Source organism: Coenobita brevimanus, chromosome 20 (assembly GCF_032717465.1).
Source record: "Coenobita brevimanus isolate Jiangsu-jjx chromosome 20, ASM3271746v2, whole genome shotgun sequence".
Classification (NCBI taxonomy): Eukaryota; Metazoa; Arthropoda; class Malacostraca; order Decapoda; family Coenobitidae; genus Coenobita; species Coenobita brevimanus.
Genome location: NC_136973.1, coordinates 10,063,347 through 10,085,264, shown reverse-complemented (window position 1 = coordinate 10,085,264; position 21,918 = coordinate 10,063,347). Strand labels below are relative to the sequence as shown.

The 21,918-nt window shown below is 42.1% G+C and overlaps 1 protein-coding gene across 1 annotated transcript in view; it reads right to left on the bottom strand.

Moving 5' to 3' along the window:
- LOC145391857 (protein argonaute-2-like) overlaps positions 1-21,918 on the bottom strand; it is a 157,794-nt gene that overhangs the window by 94,333 nt on the left and 41,543 nt on the right. The window contains exon 3 of the mRNA XM_080266344.1: positions 12,819-13,002. Within this exon, the coding sequence (XP_080122470.1) occupies positions 12,819-13,002 (184 nt within the window). The remainder of the gene's footprint in view (positions 1-12,818; positions 13,003-21,918) is intronic.

Here is a 21,918-nt window from a genome sequence, read left to right as displayed (position 1 = left end):
AGAGGGAGGGGGAGGCCGAGGATGAGGTGGAGGGATGGGGTGGAGATGTATATGAGAGAGGGGGGTGTGAGTTGGAAGCAGGGCAGTGAAATGGCAGAGGACAGGGCGACGTGGAGGCGATTTGTTTGTGGCCATCCCGTAAGGGATTAAGGCATCTGGCAATAGACAGATAGATAGACTTTCACTTACTGTATTTATATGTGTATTGGTTTTCCAGACCATACCTCTCCTCCTAGGATGGAAAAAAAGAGGTATGGATGATGATAATGATGATGATGATGATTATTATTATTTTTTTTTTTTCCATTTAAAGAAGCACCCAGACAGTGCAACACCCACACCCACCAGCTAAGGACTTCACATTTGAATTTGCTTTGTGATTTTAACCTTTGACTTATGGCTTGGGAAGAGGGAAGGGTTCCAGAGGACTAGAAATCAGGTATAACTGTTCCTTTATACAAAGGAAAAGGAGAGAGAGAAGTATGTGGTAACCATAGGGGTATTTGCCTACTTAGTGTGACTGGTAAAATATATGGTAGAATACTCATTGATAAGGTTAGGCATATGACAGAGGGGCTAGTTGGAGAAGAACAAGGGGGATTTAGGAAGGGAAAAGGGTGTGTAGATCAGATATTTGTTCTAAGATGTTTAGTGAAGAAGTATCTAGAGAAGGGAAGGAAAGTGTATGCTGCCTTCATGGACTTGGAAAAAGCTTATGACAGAATAGATAGGCAAGGTATGTGGAAGGTATTAAGAATATATGGAGTGGAGGGAAAATTGTTGAGTGCTGTGAAGAGTATGTACGAGGGAGCTAGGGTTACGGTGCAGGTGGATGGTGAGCTGAGTGAGTTCTTTGATCTCAATGTGGGACTGAAACAGGGTTGTGTGTTGTCTTCATGACTGTTTAATATATACATGGATGGGGTTGTAAAGGAGGTGCAGGGTAGGGCAGTGGATGTGGGGGTGGCTCTAATGAATGAGGGTGAGATTTGGAAGCTTCCAGTGTTGCTGTTTGCTGATGATACAGTACTGTTGAGTGAAGATGAATGGGAGTTGCAAGGTTTGGTGAATGAATTTGGGACAGTGTGTAGGAGGAGGAATCTGAAAGTTAATGTAAACAAAAGTAAAGTTATGGTGTTTGAGAGGAATGAAGTCACAGAGTGTGCAGTGAGGTTGGATGGTGAGGATATGGAGAATGTGAGTCCATTCAAGTACTTGGGTAGTGTGATGAGTAAGGATGGAACTTTGGGGGATGAAGTGCGTGAAAGGGTACAGCAGGGAAGGAAGGTTGTTGGTATACTGAAAGCAGTGATGAGAAATAGGGAAGTGAGTATGGAAGTTAAGAAGTCACTGCATGATAGTATTGTGATCCCTTCCCTGACGTATGGAAGCGAGGCATGGACCTTGCAAGAGGAGAACAAGTCAAGAGTGAGAGCAGTGGAAATGAGTTACTTGAGAGGAGCATGTGGAGTGACGTGGAGGGACAGGTTGACGAATGAAGAAGTGAAGGAGCGTTGTGGGGTGGATGTGGATGTGGTTGAGAAGATTAGGAGAAATACACTGAGGTGGTTTGGACATGTGAAGAGAATGGAGAATGAAAGACTGACTAAGAGGGTGTATGTAGGTAAGGTGGAGAGAGGGAGAGGGAGAGGTAGACCGAGGATGAGGTGGAGGGATGGAGTTGAGAGGTATATGAGGGAAGGGGGGTGAGTTGGGGGGAGGGTAGTCAAATGGTGGGTGACAGAGCGACTTGGAGGCGTTTTGTCTGTGGCCACCCTTTGCGGGATTAGGGCGTCGGGCTATAGATAGATAGACTTAATGTTCTTCAAATCGAATAAGCTTTTTCTCGTTCCTGAACCTTAACCTTTATATCAAGGTTGGTCAAAATCAGATAAAAATTGCATTAAGTTTGTCCCTTGACTTTGACCTTTGATCTTTCCCTGTGACCTTGACCTTTAACTGATTCTCAAAATCGAATTCCTATATCTCTGTCTTACCCCGAACACTTTCACAAGTTTTATATTAATCGGATAAGAAAATGTTTAGGTTGGCCTTGACACGTGACCTTGACGTTTGACCTATCACTCAAAAAAACAACAAGCCAATGCCTTGGCTGAGCCTCAACACTTCCACCGTTTGATTCGTCAGATGATGGTTGTTGACTTATTTTGTCCACACACTGACACATGAGTTGAACTTTTACCTTGCCCTGTGACCTTGACTTCTGATTGATTTTTTCCCAAAATAAAACTCCTTCGTTTTCGCCTTACCCTCAACTCTTCCACCAAGTTTGGTTTAAGTCTGTTAAAAAGTGCTTAAGTTGACCATCCTAGGTCAAACTTTAACCTAACCCCGTGACATTAATCTTTGACCTAGTGCTCTAAAAAAAGTAATATCATAGACGATCCTCAACCCCTCGAACAGGTTTAGTTAAAACTGGATAAATACTGTTGAATATAACATAACACCCGTTCTCGCTTCGCGAGTGCGGGTGTAACAAGCTCGTCCCTCTTATGGTCAAAGTCTTTAGTCTGCCTGTAGCCAGACGCCTTAATCCTGGAATAGGTGACTGCAATTGAATCGCCTCCATGTCACCCAGTCCTGTGCCATCACGCAACCATCTCTCCATCTTACGCCACCGTCAGTCATATAATTATACCTTTCCATCCCATCGCTCCATCGTATCCTCGGTCTCCTCCCACTGCCACTCACCAAAAATGAATTATGTATGGTACATAATTCTTAGTTATAACATAATCCGTTTTGGGGGAGATGATGATGATGATGATGATGATGATGACAACAATAATAATAATAATAATAATAATAATAATGTCCAATTAGAATGGAGAAATAGAAGAAGGAGTAGTTGCAAGGAGAGTGGAAAGGTTACAAAAGGATGAGAAAAAGGCAGAGTATAAGAGAGAAGTGGAGGAACGATTGGGCAAATATGAATTGGAGCAGATGGGAGACGTGGAAGGTGTGTGTAGGATATTTACAGAAGAAATATGTGCAGCATGTGATGTGGTGTGTGGAAGGAAGAGAAGACGGAGGGGGGTGCAGGGAACAGCGTGGTGGACTGAAGAGGTGAAACAGGCTGTGCCACAAAAGAAGAAAGCATACAATGAATGGATGAGAAATAGGGGCGTGGAAGAAGTTGAGAGGCGGAAGAGAGAGTTATATGTAGAAAGAGAGAGGTGAAAAGATTCGTAAGAGAGAGTAAGAAGAGAGTGGATGAGGAATTTGGAAGGAATTTGAGTGTAAAGTGGAGGGACTGTAAGAAAATGTTCTGGAAAGAGGTGAAAAGAGTAAGACAGGGTGGAAGTGAAGTTAGCAGGGGAGTGAAAGATAAAAATGGTAGATTACTAGTGGAGAAGGGAGAAAAAGTGAGCAGATGGAGAGAACACTTTAAGGAATTGTTGAATGTAGAGGATGGAAGTAATGCGAGTATAAGTGGCTGGGGAATGGCTGGGAGGAGGAGGGAGGTGAGCAGACAGGAAGAAATCAGTAGGATAGAAGTTGTGGAAGCAATGAAGAAAGTTAAATCTGGGAAAGCCCCAGGAATTGATGGAGTGTGTGGTGAAATGCTGAAGCATGGGGGAGAGATAGTAGTAGAATGGATGTGGAAGATGTGCAGATTAGCCTGGGAGGAAGGTAGAGTCCCGGAGGATTGGAAGTCAAGTATAATTATTCCCTTGTACAAAGGAAAAGGGGAAAAAGAAGTGTGTGGTAATCATAGGGGCATTTGTCTTCTTAGTATAATAGGAAAAGTGTATGGTAGGATACTTATTGACAGAGTTAGAGAAAGAACAGAGAAATTAGTTGGCGAAGAACAGGGAGGCTTTAGGAAGGGAAGAGGTTGTGTAGATCAGATATTCATTCTTAGATCTTTAGTGGAAAAGTTTCTAGAGAAGGGAAAGAAGTTGTATGCGGCTTTCATGGATTTGGAGAAAGCATATGACAGGGTGGATAGACAAGGATTGTGGAAAGTGTTAAGAATATATGGAGTAGATGGGAAGTTGTTGAATGCTGTGAAGAGTATGTACAATGGTGCGAAGGCTGCAGTGCGTGTGGATGGTGAACTAACTGAATTTTTCTCTTTGAAAGTTGGGTTGAAACAGGGATGTGTCATGTCTCCATGGTTGTTCAATCTGTACATGGTGTCACGAATCAAATTCGCGACATTTCCCTTTTGTGAGAAGCCACGAACTATTAGTGGAAAACTCACTGTGTATCGCTCAGTTAACCGTTTCTCTCTCCATTTCAGGGTATACTTTTCAAAACATTCGTCACTGTTTCAAAAGTAACCGATTTAATGCACGTCACTATGTGCTCTACTGAGCGATACTATTGTTTCTTTATTATTCGCCCCTGCTTGCCTCAACCGTTAGCCACGCCTTCTTCCGGTGGCTTGTGTGTCCTGCCCATACATCGTATTTTGAAAGCAGTCGAGTGTTTGCTGTGATGGAGTGAGGTACTGTGCTCCAGAAGTGTGAGAGAGAGAGGTCAGCAGCACCCAGACTCCACAAGACTACAGTCTCCAGACTCCCACCTTAGTTGGTGATGCACCGCATTCATCGACCAGTATTTCCTTTTTGTATTTTCCTAGGTTATGAGTTTAGTTAAGTGTGCTGTTTCCTTACATGCTGGCCAGCTGTGCCGCATGTTGTGTTCTTTTCTAGGTGTAAGAATTTAGCTCTTGTGTGAGTGAGTGAGTGCGATTTCATTAATTTGATTTTGAATTGTAACGTTAAATTTATTTTGTAATCAATAAATTTAACAGTTCTTTTTCTTGAGCTTAATGTAATGTAAACTCTTGTTTCATTTCTCCACAATTAAGCTTATTTTCCATATAGCTCCTAGCTTGCATAAACGTTTGCCTTTCATAACTGGTACTTAGGCCAGTCTTGTGTATTAAGCCTAAAATCCGTTGTGCCACCTAGGAGTTAAGCATCAGCAAGAACCTGATATTATTATTAGTATTAGTTATTTATTGTCAGGGGTGAAGTAACTTTCTCCAGAGGCTAACAGTACTAGTAATCAGCATTTGTGAGTAATTAGTCTCTGCTGTGTACTGTTGAGAAAGTTTATAAATTCTCGTTCTGAGAAAATCGGCGAAGTAAGCCAGCATAAAGAATCATTGCTTGATGTAGCAAGACAATCATTGTCCTTGCTCTTCAATATTATTGAATATTATTATCAATTAAATAATATTTAGCATTTATTTTTAAAAACCCCATTTTATATTTTAAAAACCCCGTGACAATTGGCGACCTCGCCAGGATATTAACTCCTAGCTCTAAAGCTATTCACGAGATAGTGCTCACTCGTTCATATTTAGGTATTTATCATTAAAGTTTATAGGCACAAGTTTACTGGTGGTTACCGTTAATTTAACAAGTGTATTTTTGCGTTATTAATCCATAGAGTACTTAACTTTATTTAGTACTTTATTTTTGGTAACGCTAGACGATTTTATTCGCTCCTGGGTAGCCGCCGTACCCATTGTGTTAATTATTGAGTCTTCTCAGTTATTTGCATTTTTGTTTTATTCTTTTCCAGTTAACTAGATAAGACTGGTCACCACTAGCTTGTGTCTGTATTCTTAACTTGTGTTATTAGCATTCGTTTGCGAAGCAGTCAGTACTCAGTTTCGGTTTACTTAGTAAATTAGCACCATGGCTACCACTGTACTTTTACAGGAAGCCAAAGATATAGGTCTTACAGACCCAACTGAAATTAAAGAGTACATACTCTCAAGCCATAATCAGGAGCAGCAGCGCAAGAACGATGCCCGTGAAGAGCGTAAGATTCAGCACGAATACGAGCGAGAACAGCGTGAGGAACGCGAAAAGAAGCGCGAATACGAGCAAGAACAGCGCGAACACGAGCAAAAACAACACGAACTCGAGCTAGTACAAGAGCGAGAACAACGCGAATACGAGCGTGAACAACAAGACAGAGAACGAGAACACGAATGTGCCGAGCGAGATGCATGCGAAAAACATGAACTTGAAATGCTGAAGCTCAAGCGAGATTCCTTGGCTTCAGACACATCTGGTGCAGTTAATCCAAGCTCCACTAGCGCTCTTCCTACACATGTCCTGGCGACCCCACGCATCAAGCTTCCTTCATACAAGGAAGGCGAGCAAATCGAGCCGTACATAGCTCGTTTTGAGGACATGGCAGACATGTATCAACTGGATGAGGCAGCTAAACAGCTCCAATTTCTTATTTTATTTGAGGGCCCTGCCCTCGATATTCTCCACAGAATTCGTGGGGACAATCTCACATATGAGATGATGAAAGCTGCACTCATTAAGGCATATGGTCTCACAGTAGACGACGCCAAAGTTCAGTTCATGCGAGCTCGTCTCCAAGACAAGGAGACAGCTGTTCAGTTCCTCGATCGTCTCACTGCTTACTTAAATGAGTGGATGGAGAAAGATGAAACTCCTTCCACGCGTGAGGGGATAATTGACCTTATGCTGCATACACAGCTAGCGAGGTCGTGGCCTGCCGAGCTCATAGCACAGCTTAAGATCTGCCAAGTGAAAGATGCCAGCCAAATGGCAGAAAAGGCTGACGCATTCTTTACTGTATACGGGTATCAAACTCGTAAGCAAAACACCTGGAACAACAGAAAACGTGATAAATCTGGGAAATCATCTCAGACTGAACCCCAGCAACAAGGCCATTCTCAGAATAATGGCCAAGGTCCAAAACTGCAGTGGAAGGACCAGGGGCAAAACACTCAGAAACCTGAGTGGAAGAGGTACAACAAGTACCCTAACCAGCAGCAGTATCAGCCACGCAACCGACCGTCGGGACAAACTTTTTCACCACCAGCTCAAAAGAGGCAGGAAGCGAACGCAGCCTTCATTCCTCAGCAGCAGCACGGTGGTCACGTCCCTACCAGTATGGGTACTCCCCCACAGTTCACTAGTCCCACAGTGACAGTGAACCCCCCTCCACAGATGGCCAATGTTCCATCTTCCCAGGCAGTGAGTACAAACCCTCAAGTATATAACCCTCAAGGCACAATGTTTGCCGCATCAATTCAGCAGCCTCATGAGTGGCTAGCTGCTTCCTCCACAGGCCCTCCCACAGGTGACAGTACCTTCCTTGTTTAGCCAGGGTTTGTGGGAGGCATTCCTGTGAAAGTCCTGAGAGACAATGGTTCCTCAGGTTGCTCTGTTAAGCAGAGTTTAGTTCGGCCTGAGCAGTACACAGGTCGACAGATCCATGCAAACCTTATTGATGGATCAGTGAGATTGTTCCCTGAGGCATGTATCCAGGTGGCATCTCCATTTTATACTGGTACGACACTTGCAGTTGTCATGCCAGAACCTTTATTTGACCTCATCATTGGCAATATTTATGGTGTCAAGGATAGTTGCACCGAACATGACACTACTCAGACTTCGGCTGCTGCGGTAACACGAGCCATGGCTGAGGCTCCAGACTGTGTCACCCCAGTGATCACTGAATCGCCGCAAGATATGATGTGTAGTCAACTTGTTGTACAAGAACAACATTTGACCCGACACTTGCTGCCGTGTGGAACAAACAAAAGGGTCGAGTGACTAAGTATTCACGGGGAGGTCGAGCCAAGTTCCTTCGTAAACAAGGACGGCTCTACCGTGAGTCATGAATACCCGAGGGCGAGGTTCGACTGCAGTTTGTCGTTCCCGACAAGTACCGCCTAGCAGTGTTACAATGGGGTCATTGTTCAGCCTCAGGAGGTCACATGGGCAAAAGGAAGACCCAGGGCCGTATCCGAGCTGACTTTTTCTGGCCAGGGATGGGACGAGACATAGTTTTGTCCGTTCCTGCAGTGTGTGTCAAAGTAACACCACTAATCAGGGAAATGTCCTTCCTGTGCCATTTGTAACCACACCTGTAATCTCTGAGTCAGTTGAGAGACAGGGTAGTGGTGAAGTGGGTGCAGACCTGACGTCTCGCCCATTGGCCCCACAGGACACATTATGTCCAGGGCCTGTACATACATATTACGTACTGTAGGTTAAGGGGGAAGTTGAGAGAGAACTCCGCGAGGCGACTCGAGGCTATGGAAGACCCGAGTTTGCACAGGGATTCTCAGCTCCCCGATACTAATATAAGTACTGTAGGTTAAGAGGGAAGTTCGAGAGAGAACTTCGCAGAGGCGACTCGAGGCTATGGAAGACCCGAGTTTGCACAAGGATTCTCAGCTCCCCGATACTAATATAAGCACTATAGGTTAAGGGGGAAGTTCGAGAGAGAACTCCGCAGAGCGACTCGAGGCTATGGAAGACCCGAGTTTGCACAAGGATTCTCAGCTCCCCGATATTAATATAAGTACTGTAGGTAAAGGGGGAAGTGAGAACTCCGCAGAGGCGACTCGAGGCTATGGAAGACCCAAGTTTACACAAGGATTCTCAGCTCCCCGATATTAATATAAGTACAGGTTGAGGACCCGTGTGCAGTTCGAGGCTATGGAAGACCCAAGTTTGCACAAGGATTCTCAACTTGCCGACACTAATCGTGTGCTATAATTAATGGCGACCTCGAATGTACGAAGCTTAGGCTGTCACTTGTATTTTCAGCTAGAGCGTACTTTTCGTAGCATGTACTGATTGCTAGGCAGAGAGAGTAATTGTAACGTAATAAGAATTTTGTCTCATTGACACTTTTGATGCTCCACCTTAATTGGTTTTGCAGGTACAGCAATGGGTGTAGCAGTTTTGCTGTGCGGGCCAGCTGATCGTCTGCCACACGCTGCTGCCTCTTCTCCTCTGCCTTCGTCATCGCCATATTATTATTTACTGTGTCATTTTACATGTAGGTACAGTTACACTACAACAGTTACACCTACTCCATGTATTACATACATCACGCTACACAACAATTAGTTGTCAGTGTAAATGTAGCGAACTTTCACTCAGTTTGACCTGAGTACAGGATTTTCACTGTCGTCACGGAGTTTTTCCCTCAAGCTTGCTTTTATTAATGTAAATACGAGGTTTTTTCGCTCACTGGCGACTGCAACTTTCTCCTGTAGCAGGATACCACACACACCACAGTGTCAATCTTGTGTGAATGAGTTAGGATATGTACGTATATATATATATCCACAAATTTTTTCCCATAAAGGAAAAATTTAATTTTGTAGGGGCGTAATGTCACAAATCAAATTCGCGACATTTCCCTTTTGTGAGAAGCCACGAACTATTAGTGGAAAACTCACTGTGTATCGCTCAGTTAACCGTTTCTCTCTCCATTTCGGGGTATACTTTTCAAAACTTTCGTCACTGTTTCAAAAGTGACCGATTTAATGCACTTCACTAAGTGCTCTACTGAGCGATACTATTGTTTCTTTATTGTTCGCCCCAGCTTGCCTCAACCGTTAGCCACGCCTTCTTCCAGTGGCTTGTGTGTCCTGCCCATACATCGTATTTTGAAAGCAGTCGAGTGTTTGCTGTGATGGAGTGAGGTACTGTGCTCCAGAAGTGTGAGAGAGGTCAGCAGCACCCAGACTCCACAAGACTACAGTCTCCAGACTCCCACCTTAGTTGGTGATACACCGCATTCATCGACCAGTATTTCCTTTTTGTATTTTCCTAGGTTAAGAGTTTAGTTAAGTGTGCTGTTTCCTTACATGTTGGCCGGCTGCGCTGCATGTTGTGTTCTTTTCTAGGCGTAAGAATTTAGCTCTTGTGTGAGTGAGTGCGATCTCATTAATTTGATTTTGAATTGTAACGTTAAATTTATTTTGTAATCAATAAATTTAACAGTTCTTTTTCTTGAGCTTAATGTAATGTAAACTCTTGTTTCATTTCTCCACAATTAAGCTTATTTTCCATATAGCTCCTAGCTTGCATAAACGTTTGCCTTGCATAACTGGTACTTAGGCCAGTCTTGTGTATTAAGCTTAAAATCCGTTCTGCCACCTAGGAGTTAAGCATCAGCAAGAACCTGATATTATTATTAGTATTAGTTATTTATTGTCAGGGGTGAAGTAACTTTCTCCAGAGGCTAACAGTACTAGTAATCAGCATTTGTTAGTAATTAGTCTCTGCTGTGTACTGTTGAGAAAGTTTATAAATTTTCGTTCTGAGAAAATCGGCGAAGTAAGCCAGCGTAAAGAAGCATTGCTTAATGTAGCAAGACAATCACTGTCCTTGCTCTCCAATATTATTGAATATTATTATCAATTAAAACCCCGTTTTATATTTTAAAAACCCCGTGACACATGGATGGGGTAATAAAAGAGGTACAAGGTAGGGTAGTGGATGTTGGAGTGGCCCTGGTGAAAGAGGATAGTGTTTGGAAACTCCCTGTACTGTTGTTTGCAGATGATACTGTGCTGTTGAGTGAAGACGAAGGGGAGCTGCAAGGCTTGGTGGATGAGTTTGGGAGAGTGTGTAAGAAACGGAATCTGAAGGTGAATGTAGGGAAGAGTAAAGTGATGGTCTTTGAGAGAAGTGAAGTCAGTGAATGTACAGCGAGGTTGGATGGTGAGGAATTGGAAAATGTGAGTACGTTTAAGTACTTGGGTAGTGTGATGAGTAAGGATGGAGGTTTGGAGGGTGAAGTGCTTGAAAGGGTACAGCAGGGAAGAAAGGTTGCTGGTTCTTTGAAAGCAGTGATAAGAAACAGAGAAGTGAGCATGGAAGTGAAAAAGTTACTACATGACAGTATTGTGATACCAACTCTAACGTACGGAAGTGAACCTTGGACGTTGTTGGAAGGACACAAGTCAAGAGTGAGAGCAGTGAAGTTATTTAAGAGGAGCCTGTGGAGTCACATGGAGAGATAGGTTGACGAATGAGGATATAAAGGAACGTTGTGGTGTTGATGTGGATGTGATAGGGAGCGTTATGAGGAACACACTGAGGTGGTTTGCCCATGTGGAGAGGATGGAGGGTGAAAGACTGACTAAGAGAGTGTATGTGAGTGAGGTGGAGGGGGGAAGAGGGAGGGGGAGGCCGAGGATGAGATGGAGGGATGGGGTGGAGAGGTATATGAGAGAGGGGGGTGTGAGTTGGGAGCAGGGTACTGAAATGGCGGGGGACAGGGCGACTTGGAGACGATTTGTTTGTGGCCACCCCAAACGGGATTGAGGCGTCTGGCAATAGATATAAATAATAATAATAATAATATTATTATTATTATTATTATTATTATACTAAATCATTCCTCTCTCTCTCTCTCTCTCTCTCTCTCTAGCTGCTAGAGTCTAGTGTATATAATTATATAGCACATTATAAATTACAAATTCACTGCGAGAACAAGGAGTAAATGGGAACATTGTAAAACAGCACCAAAACATATATAAATGGGGAACTGCCACAGTTAAATTACATGCAGACGAGAAAAATTAAGATTGAGAAGGGTGTGTGTCAGGGAGACAATTTCGCCACAACAGTTTACAGCATGCCTAGAAAGTATTTTCAGAAAGCTAGACTGAGGGGAAAAAAAGGAGTATACATAGATGGAGAAAAGCTGAACCATGTATGATTTGCAGATGACATTGTCCTGATCTCAGAAACAACAGAGACACTGTAAGAAATGTTAAATGACCTGAACAGAGGAAGTCTTAAAGTACGGCTAAAGATGACTCGGAATAAAACTAATGTTTAATCCAAATACACCAAATAACGTCATCAGAATAAGCAAGGAATTTCTTAAAGAAGTCGAGGAGTACAATTACTTGGGGAAAATACTAAAATTAAAGGAAGACCATGATAGCGAAATAAAAAGACGCATTTCAATTGGATGGAAAGCTTCTGGTAAACATAGAGACATTATGAAAAGTAGCTTAACAAAGTGTAAGAAACGAAAAGTATATAACGAATGTATAATCCCGGCTATGACGTACAGTTGTGAGACCTGGAAACTGACAAAATCGATGGAAATCAACTAATTCTTTCTCAAAGGGCAATGGAAAGGTCAATGCTGGGAATATCTTTAAGAAAAAGAAAAAGATCAACTTGTGTGAGAAAGCAGACTAAAGTCAAGGATGTCACAGAAGTAATAAAAGAACAGAAATGGAGGTGGGCAGGTCATGTAGCAAGAATAAGGGATAACCAATGGAGCAGGAGGCTGACTGACTGGACACCATGAGATTGTAAGCGTGGCAGAAACAGGCCAGACATGAGGTGAAGAGATGAGGTGAAGAAGTTTGCAAGGGAAACATGGCAGAGACTGACTCAGTCAAGAAAATCATGGTGAAGGTTGCGGGAGGTCTTTGTACAGCAGAGGACTTGCAGTGGCTAATGTTATATATCTCTCATCTCATCAGCAGTTTGAGTGTCCACTGCAGGACCGGCCTATCCCTACCGAAGTGGGAACGATACAGCCATTGTATCTCTACCAAGTGGCGTAGGCTGTATGATAGAGATTGTATGTAGGGTGAGAAATGCTAGTAAGTGTAATTGTTGTGTTGGAGTGGCTTTGGATGTGTGTGTAGTCTGTGAACCAAGTGTAATCGGCCCGCGCAAGCCGACTGGGTGCAAGCATACTTTAGGATGCGACACTGGTTCAACCACAGCACCCCTTGTGTCCGCCAATGCAGTACGTGGCCAGAAGAACGCTCCCAAAGTTTATTACCCTGGCGGAGCGCGAACCCTCGTTCTTCAGTGTACGAAAACGCACACTTTACCACTGTGCCACAGAGGCTCCGATGATTATATATATATATATATATATATATATATATATATATATATATATATATATATATATACACACACACACACACACGATATATCATTATATCATAATATGATCACTCATGATGATGATGACGATGATAAATCAAGGATAACACTTACATTCTTTTCTTCTTGGGCTGGACGCTCTCCAACTTGCCATTAACATACTCTTTAATGTCAACATGGTAGTGAATCAAAGTTTTGTCTCGATTTTTCATTTCTACAGGGAAAAAGTTTGCCTGAAGTCGAATGGCCTTCCCAGTTGTGCCCACATCACTTGAGCGACGACAAGGCGGTTCTGGCTCTGGAAGAAAAGAGGAATATTAACACTCAGGCTATTTAAAAAAAAAAAATCATTACTCAGATTTCTGTGAACAGCTGAATGAAATATAAAACATTCAGCAAAGTTGAATGGCCTTTCCGACTGTGTCCGAGACATTTGGTTAACGATGGGGCAGCTGTCTGCATAAAATATTAATGGAGTTTGAGCAAAGTTGAATGGCCTTCCCAGCTGTGTCCACGTCATTTGGCTGATGATACGACGACTGAAAAGTAGTAGTAGTAGTAGTAGTAGTAGTAGTAGTAGTGGTGGTGGTGGTGGTGGTGGTGGTTATTGTTACTGATGTTGTCCCAGATTCATCTAATATGTGAACTCGGTGAAAGCAGTTGCAGGCTGAAGTTGCCCTCATCCTCCATCTCACCATCCTCCTTTCCAGGAATTAAATATTATCTACTGACACTTTTAACGTTGCAAGACTCCTAATAATAACACTTTTATGCTCTAAAGACACTTTTAACACTCTAAGGCTCCTACTAAATTTTTTTCAGGCTGTGTTTCTGAAGCAATAATGGCAACATGTTCGTGCATCCATCAGTCATTCAGTTCGATTTTGCTCCTACCCTGGGACTAGGTTACTCAGTCGCGACATATGAGACGAGGGTGACCAGCCTCATTCGCCCCTGAGGGGAATTATGCGAGCAATAAACCTCTACCATCTCTTATTTACACCTTTGCAAGCTCGATCCAGCTTGAGTGCCTTAATACACTAAACCACCAGGCGTCACATTCGTAGAGAATTTGCCGCATAACTTCAAGGTATAATTGCTGTTTCCAGCAGTTGGTTAGGTTAGGTTACTTAGGTTATTTTAGTTAGGTGGTGAGACAGACAAATGGAGGAAAGTGTGTTGTTCATGTGGATGTGACTGAAGAAGAGACACAAACCTATAAGGAAGTGAAGGAGCGTTGTTGATGCGGATGTACCTGAAGAAAATCAGAGACAAACTAGAATGGCACTCAGTAGAGCGCATACCTCCGCCATCAACATCTATGCAATATTTACTGAAAATTTTACGAAAATGTCGAAAAACGCCCTATCGCGCAATATTAAAGAAACTGAAAAAAAAAAAAAAAAAAAAAAAAAATGGATCCACACCTTTATCCAGATCCACACCAAAATTTAATGAGTCTATTCTGGGCCAAGGCCCATTCTTCTATCAAAATTTGTGGAAATCCGTGTGATCTTGCTCACAAACCAACCAACCAACAAACAAATGGACAGGGGTGAAAACATAACATCCTTGGCGGAGGTAATAAGGAAGTGAAGGAGCTTGATGCTCAGTGGCGGATCCAGCTGTCCCTCTTGAGAGGAGGGGGGACGGTAATCAGAATGGGGAGGGATGGCGAGTGAAGCGAGCCTATCCAGCTGGGGGGTTCGAGAGGACGCTGTAAGCCCCCCCGAGAAAATTTTTGACATATAACCAATTTCAGGTGCATTTTAAGGCCATAATCACTGGATATGTGAACATATTTTTTGCTCTTAATCTCATGACTGTCAGGGGCGGATCCAGCTGTCCATCATAGGGTGGAAGGTTGGGGAAGGGGTGGTAATAAGCCACCGACATCCTGTAATCTTGCTACACCCAGCCCCTGGCTTCATTAACTATAATTGGATGTCAAGTTGTAAACACTCAAAGGCCACTGTAAGATCGAGGAATAACGCTAGTCTCCTCAAAATAATCTGAAAACATAAGAATACTGTACATACCCAGATCTGGCCTGTTTTTGCTTGGCCCCACAAAACCAGTCTCTCAGGGTCTGATGACGCTTCATTTGTTGTGCACGCTGTGGCATATGCATCAAGTCAATAACCCTTCCCTGAGTCCCTGTCTGTCGCCCGCTGAGTGAATAAGTCCGTGAAAACGTGTACTGTACAGTACAGTCGGAACGCGCGAGTTATTAGGCAGTAGGCACGCACAGCGTATTAATTGTACAGTTGGGCAAGTAGAAAGTACGAAAAAAAATATTGGAGCATATGGAGACATCTGGCAGTTCCCTGTAAGCCCACGTATCTTTATGAATGAATCATTCAGAATCTAGTGCCTGTGTCAGGTGGAACGTGATTGGCTAAACTTTTGAGTGGTGGTGAAGCAAATATTCTCATCATATTATACTGTACGCTAATGAAGGTTAATAACTATTAAGTGGTAGGAAAGAATTTGCAGAGAATACTACATTATTTGATGTACCAACTTGGAGTAAAATAATAAGCGTCAGCAATCTGTAAAACGTAACTGGCAACATAGCACAGAAGAGCAGCGCGTCGGCTGGTAGCTTCGTTTATTCATGATCTTTGAAGCTGTTGAAGCGAAACCTAGTGAATCAGACTAATAAATGTTGACCTCTAACGAAGAGAACAGGCAATGCTTTCTTTAACAAATCTGATATTGATATTATAATTCATCAATTTCTAGGATTAATACGTTCTATGACACATGATGTCTATTAAAATGTAATAAATACTAAATCTGTTTCCATATTACCTTTTACACTTCTTCCCAGTATAAGATATTGAAATAGGAAATAGAAGACTGCGCTAGGCCAGAAAGACCTTGTAACACAAAGAAGGAGACAGAGAGGAGGGATGGCAAGCACAAGGGAAAAAGAAGGAAAGGAGGGAAGCCTGAAGAGGTAAAATGGACTGACTCTGGACCGAAGGGGCGCCAAAACCCTTTTAACTATCGCCCACGTTTCTGAAGGCAATACCCCCCTACGGGATTCATCTTAGTATAAATGCACTGCATTGGAAACTCAAAAATATAATCAGATAATCAGTAACATTCATATATTATGGGATGGTTAGCTTAATATTCTCAGCAGCTCCTCTTGGTTACTTTCACGTCCATGAGGTGCATACATCGTTTTGTAACATCAAATATGGACTAGGTGGCCAAATATCGAGTTTTAATTAGCAACACCTAACTAACACAGATCCTTCCTCCACACTGTTTGGAGGAGAGAGTGGGAAAGAGACAGCAATGAAGACAGTGAAATGAAGAGGTTACGAAATGAATACCTAGTGTCATTTAACACTGGCAGCCGTGGGGTTGTTTAGTCATTTGAATATGTAATTATTTTGCTTGACGCTAGTTATTCCCCGAAATGAAGTTGTTAAGTCCTGTCCACACTATCGGGCGGTGACTGACGGACTATGCTCTCATCGGGCACAGCTGGTCGGGCATGATTGTGATGTTGTCCACATTGCTGAGTAGGCTAGCTGGTCAAGCAGTAAAGTCGGCCAGTTGTTAGTGGGTGGTCGGCAGCGCTTGAATGTGGTATCACCATGGGCAACAGTTGAAAAGAAAAAGCAATAGCTAGGTATGCATATAAATGGTTGCAGTTGTAAAAAATAAAGGAGGGCGTGCAGAATAAACATTCTGGTTAAAGAGCCAACTTTTTGAGGATGGCAGGGTCATCGGCCCATGCCCGGCGCCAAATCACCGGGAAGCGGCTGGTGATTTGGCTGAACTAAGGGCACTGGCAGTTTGCTCGTTTGCTCGTTAAAGTTGCCGTAGAGCTTTCGATGACGGGCTTATCATTCTTGCCCGCCGGGCACTGCCCGATGGTGTGGATAGGGTTTTAGAATCATGCTTGCTTTGATTTGTTGCATAATTTTTGTGTATAACTTACAAGTATTCATTGTCGATTGCCAGGATGTTTACCGCGTACGATATAGCTGCGAGATGAGCACAGCGCCGATTCCAACACATATATATCTCACAACGGTTTTACCTTTTTCATTCATTCATTCATTGCCAGACGCCATGTATCCCACACGGGGTGGCCAAGGGCTTAGAGTTAATTGTTTTACAGGGAGGGGCACTAATCCTCCACCAACCCCACTTGACATGTAGGGATGATAAAGGAAGCAATCATTCAATAGGACATGTTTTTTTAATGTGGTGAAAATGAATACAGGGACGGCATGGTAATCAGTTACGAGGGTTTGTTTTTGCCTAACATATATTTGCCACTGTTGATAATTTTTCAACTTTGATATATCTCATCATCGGCAGGCTTAGAATAAAATCACAGTAATTTACAGTAAGCTTATTTCCTCTGACAAAATATTCATTCCTAACATTATAAAATAATGTTCTCTCCAAATAACATGTGTGATCTTTATACGACAAACAGATAAATAATAATCCTGTTTTAATTACCTCTTCAACTGTCCCTCCTTTCCTTCTTTTTCCCACATGCTTGCTGCCCCTCCTTTTTATCTCCTCACTTGCGCTATAAGATCATTGTGGCCTAGCGCAGTCTTCTTTTTCCTATTTCAATATATTATAAAGAAGAAATGTGAAAAGTAATATGGAAACAATAAATCCAGTATTAATTTACTGTCTATGCATTTCAATAGACATCATGTGTCATAGAGAAACTGATGAAATATAATATCAATATCAGATTCGTTAAAGAAAACATTGCCTGTTCTCTTCGTTAGCGGTCAACATCTATTAGTCTGATTCACTAGGCTTCGCTTCAGCAGCTTCAAAGATCATGAATAAACGAAACTACCAGCTGACGCGCTGCTCTTCTGTGCTAATGATGTGTCGTTCGTGAACGATCCGGCTCATAGAGCCGGCTCCCATTTGGGAGCCGTTTACTTTTTCTTTATTTTCTTGGCAAATTAATAAAATAGAGAATGGTAGGATGGTCAGTCATTTGTTAAATACGACCCGGAAACACCGCTTTTCAATCACTACTAAAAACCAAGCAGAGTGAGACACTTGTTTGTTGTTAAAGATACTCTATACTGGTAACCATCAACTGAGCATGTGGAGGTTTAGTCACAAGGCATCATCATAGAGTTGTCAGATTGGGCGGAAAGGAGCGGATTGGGCTACTTTTTGCAGCTGTATGCCACCAACATATGAAACCTGCTGCTTGCGACTTTTGGGGCTACTTTAATTTAGAGAGAAGAAACCGGATCAGCCCGTATAAGTTAAGGCACTTAGTTTTTCTTCATGCCAATCTGCCATAAAGACAAAATGAGTGACATGGTTAAGGAGGCCACTTACAGCCGTCTGTTATAATGTTAGTGTTTCACTATTAACAGATACAAGTGAAACTTGTTGCTGCTGTTTTGCATATTATAATTTATTTTTATTTGTTATTTAGCAAGATGTGTACCATTTTCATTTGATCAAAACTAGTGTTTATGAATATGGAGGTTATGTTCCACTGCATTTCAAAGTTACTCCTCTTTAGTTGCCACATTTAGCTAATAATTAGTTTTTTATATGATAATGAAGGTTTTATTCGTTACACTACAAATGGAAGATGTACATTTTTAAGTTCTCCTCTTACATTACAAGAACAAAGTCCTCCATGTGGCCTTTGAGTTGAAATACACTCTATGTTAAGGGTAATTTGATTTCATCAACTGTAAATGTTGAATATACATAATCTTATTGGCACTGAGAATGTTTCAAGATTTTTAAGAGAAACATACGTTTGTGGAATTCAGATTTTTTACTGCACCCATTTATTTAAATATAAGATGCAATATTGCTAAATTTAAGCAGATTTTATAAAAGCCAATGTGGTACTAAATGAAGAGCCTTTGGGGAGCCGAAAGACCCGGCTCTCTTGACTGGACTGAGCCAAATGAGCCAGCTCCTTTCATTTTTCAAAAAGCCGGAATTCCCATCATTATTCTATGATATGTTGCCAGTTACGTTTTACAGATTGCTGACGCTTATTATTATACTCCACGTTGATTCATCAAATACTGTAGTATTCTCTGCAAATTGTTTCCTACCACTTATTAGTTATTAACTATCATTAACGTACAGTATATGATGAGAATATTTGTTTCACCACCACTCAAAAGTTTAGTCAATCACGTTCCACCTGACACAGGCTCTAGGTTCCGAATGATTCATTCATAAAGATACGTGGGCTAGGGCATACTACAGGGAATGCCAGATGTCTCCATATATCCCAATATTTTTTCGCACTTTCTACTTGCCCAACTGCACTTTCCACATCAGATACGGCGACATAAGGACAGCACCAAAATTATGCATGATCAGTACCAATTACCATCCCCCCTCAAAATAATAATCACTCCCATTAGCTAGTGTGTTATGGTAGCGGTACTTGGGTCATGCAATGGCTAAATATTAATATAGTAGATGTGCTGGGGTGCGTCACTACCATAACACCCCAGCATACCCTGCTGAGCGATGTGAAGAGGCTGACATCCTCACTACACTTATACACTACTCCCATTATCCTCACCACACTTGTACGATCGCCCAAATACTGTAAGTCTCCCTGGGTCCGGCAACGTTCACTTGAATGAGACTTAGGTGACGGAAACAGTCTTTCCCTTCCATGCAAACATTATTTTTATGGTGTAAAAAAAAATAATAATAATCTTCCGAAAATATTAGTTCAGTTTAGCTTTTATTTCTTCTTAGGCCAATAACAATAATTAAAAAGCGACACCTGGCATGTTTCCACTCGACGTCACAATTCATACCAGCATTGTTACCAATGTATCAATTTTTCCGCTAAATTTACAGGTTTTAAAAGCAATCTAGATGGTAAAAATTTAAATATTTTTTGTGTATCTGGCATTCTTTTAAAGTCCTGTCTAGCACATTGTTTTCCTTAATTTCTCTCAGTCTGGCGGATTTTTACTACTTGAGACCAATCTAGCGGATTTCTATGGTTTTCCTTTGGCAACACTCCGCGGAAGAAGCGTTGCCAGATGTACGATAATTATCGTAAAAATACGATAATTTTGCACTATGTAAATACCATGATACGATAATGCGATAATTTACGTATGTGCAATATTTCATTCAAATAATGCGATATTGTTTACTCAAGACTTTGGAAGATTTTCACTTAATGATTTATTTGTCTAACATATCATAAACATGCGACATGGATTCCCTACGAGGGTAAGTGCCGAACGCGCCACGTACTACAGACCAGTGAGAGCGCCGCACGACGTCGTACGAGAGTTAACGATCACCCCTCAAGGGCGATTCACAAACGCTGTATTTGGCTCCCTTCCAAGTCTCTTCCGTAGCGAGTAGGGATTTTTCTGGGGAAAATTTACTCCACCAATCACCAGGCACCGATGTATCACGTGACTTAATTTAAACAGACCACACCCTCCCCCTTTCTCCTCCCTCCTCCTTCTTTCCCTCCCTCTTCCCACAAAACAAGTACATACTGTACACAAATACGTTCATATGCATTTACGCAAGTGATTACATATGTACTTAAGGACAAATGTATTCCAAGGCGGACTATAAGTATTCACGTACGTACGTAAGTACGTGAATACTTACATAAGTACATACTTATGTACGTACGTCAACTCATGTAAGCACGCACCTACGTACGTACGTGAATACTTAGGGAAGTACGTACGTGAATACTTAGGGAAGTACGTACGTGAATACTTAGGGAAGTACGTACGTGAATACTTGCGTATGTACGTACTTACGTACGTGAATACTTACGCAAGTACGTACGTACTTCCGTAAGCACGCACATACGTGCTTACGTACATGAAAGCGTTAGTACGTATAGTTGAACACAGAAATTGGTACCACGGTTCACATCGGGGGAAAGCAACCGGTCCATCGTTACTGCGAGGTGAGCATGTGTATTTAACTCCTCCCACCAGTTCACAGTCGACTCATGGAAGCGTGTTTCGATGAAGGCTTCACACAGAAATAAGAAGCGAGTTATTTAATTGCCAATGTAATTTCAAGCATATCAGCTGTATCTTTGTCGAAACAAACCGTTTACATTATATTTCCTTTATACATTTAAGTCTAACAGATAAGGAAAGCAGTATATGTAGCTTTAGTTGTGTCTCCACACACACACACACACACACACACCAGGATGTTGTGCACTACACTGATGCTTAATCGTGGTGTTGTCATCACCGTTACAGCCAGGAAGGGTCAGAGTTTAGTTGGTCACGCAATGAATCGGAGACAGTAATCTATTGGAGCGAAATCGTATTATCACCCTACGTGACAATGGTATGTCGATATGGGCTATCGCTCATGAAGTTGGTGTATCTACCAGGACTGTGCAGAAATGGACACGAAGGTGGGAGGAAAGTGACAAATGACTTGGGTGAGTTTATATTGCAAGACACGGGTGTCAATTCCTTTTATTTCTGCATATACCCCAGCGCCACTGCTGGTAAGAGGTTGAGAATACCTACGAATTCATGCTAATGTGCCCGATTGACAGCAGATAAAGCGTTACTGGGACACGCAGTTGCTGTCATCTCGTACGATGAGCAGTTGCCTACGTGCTGTGTTAATTGACTTTTAAGCTGGTCGTGGTGCAGAGATAACGAGGTATTCTCCTCCAATATGTTTATATTTTAATGTGGCAATACCTGTAATTTCTACAGATACGGACCATACCATACGTGATAATTGATAAAAAAGATAAGAAAAAGTAATTTAATTGATAGCACGTTAAGGCCACTGTAAATATGTTATGAATAGTGGCTTAAGAATGTTAAAACCTAACTGGAAGTCGCAATAATTATTGTAGGTTCACTGGGCTTTAGTATGCTTCTTGCAAAAGGGATAGCCTACAAAGTTGTTTAAACATCATGATGTAAATATTCTAAACGTCTTTGGCCTTACTATACGTAATTTAAAAAACCGGTATGTTATCACTCCAGGAGTAAGTTCAAATTACACAGTCAAGGATACAGTATACTCTGTATATTTTCATCACAGCGAGGTCGGGTGCCCCTCGGGCAACTTCTCCAGGGGAAGACAATGCTATAGTCGCTGCGGCTGTAGAAGACCCCGTAACCAATGCAGTGGCCATTCGTGATAACCTACACCTGTAGGTCTCAGCAATGACCGTCAGACT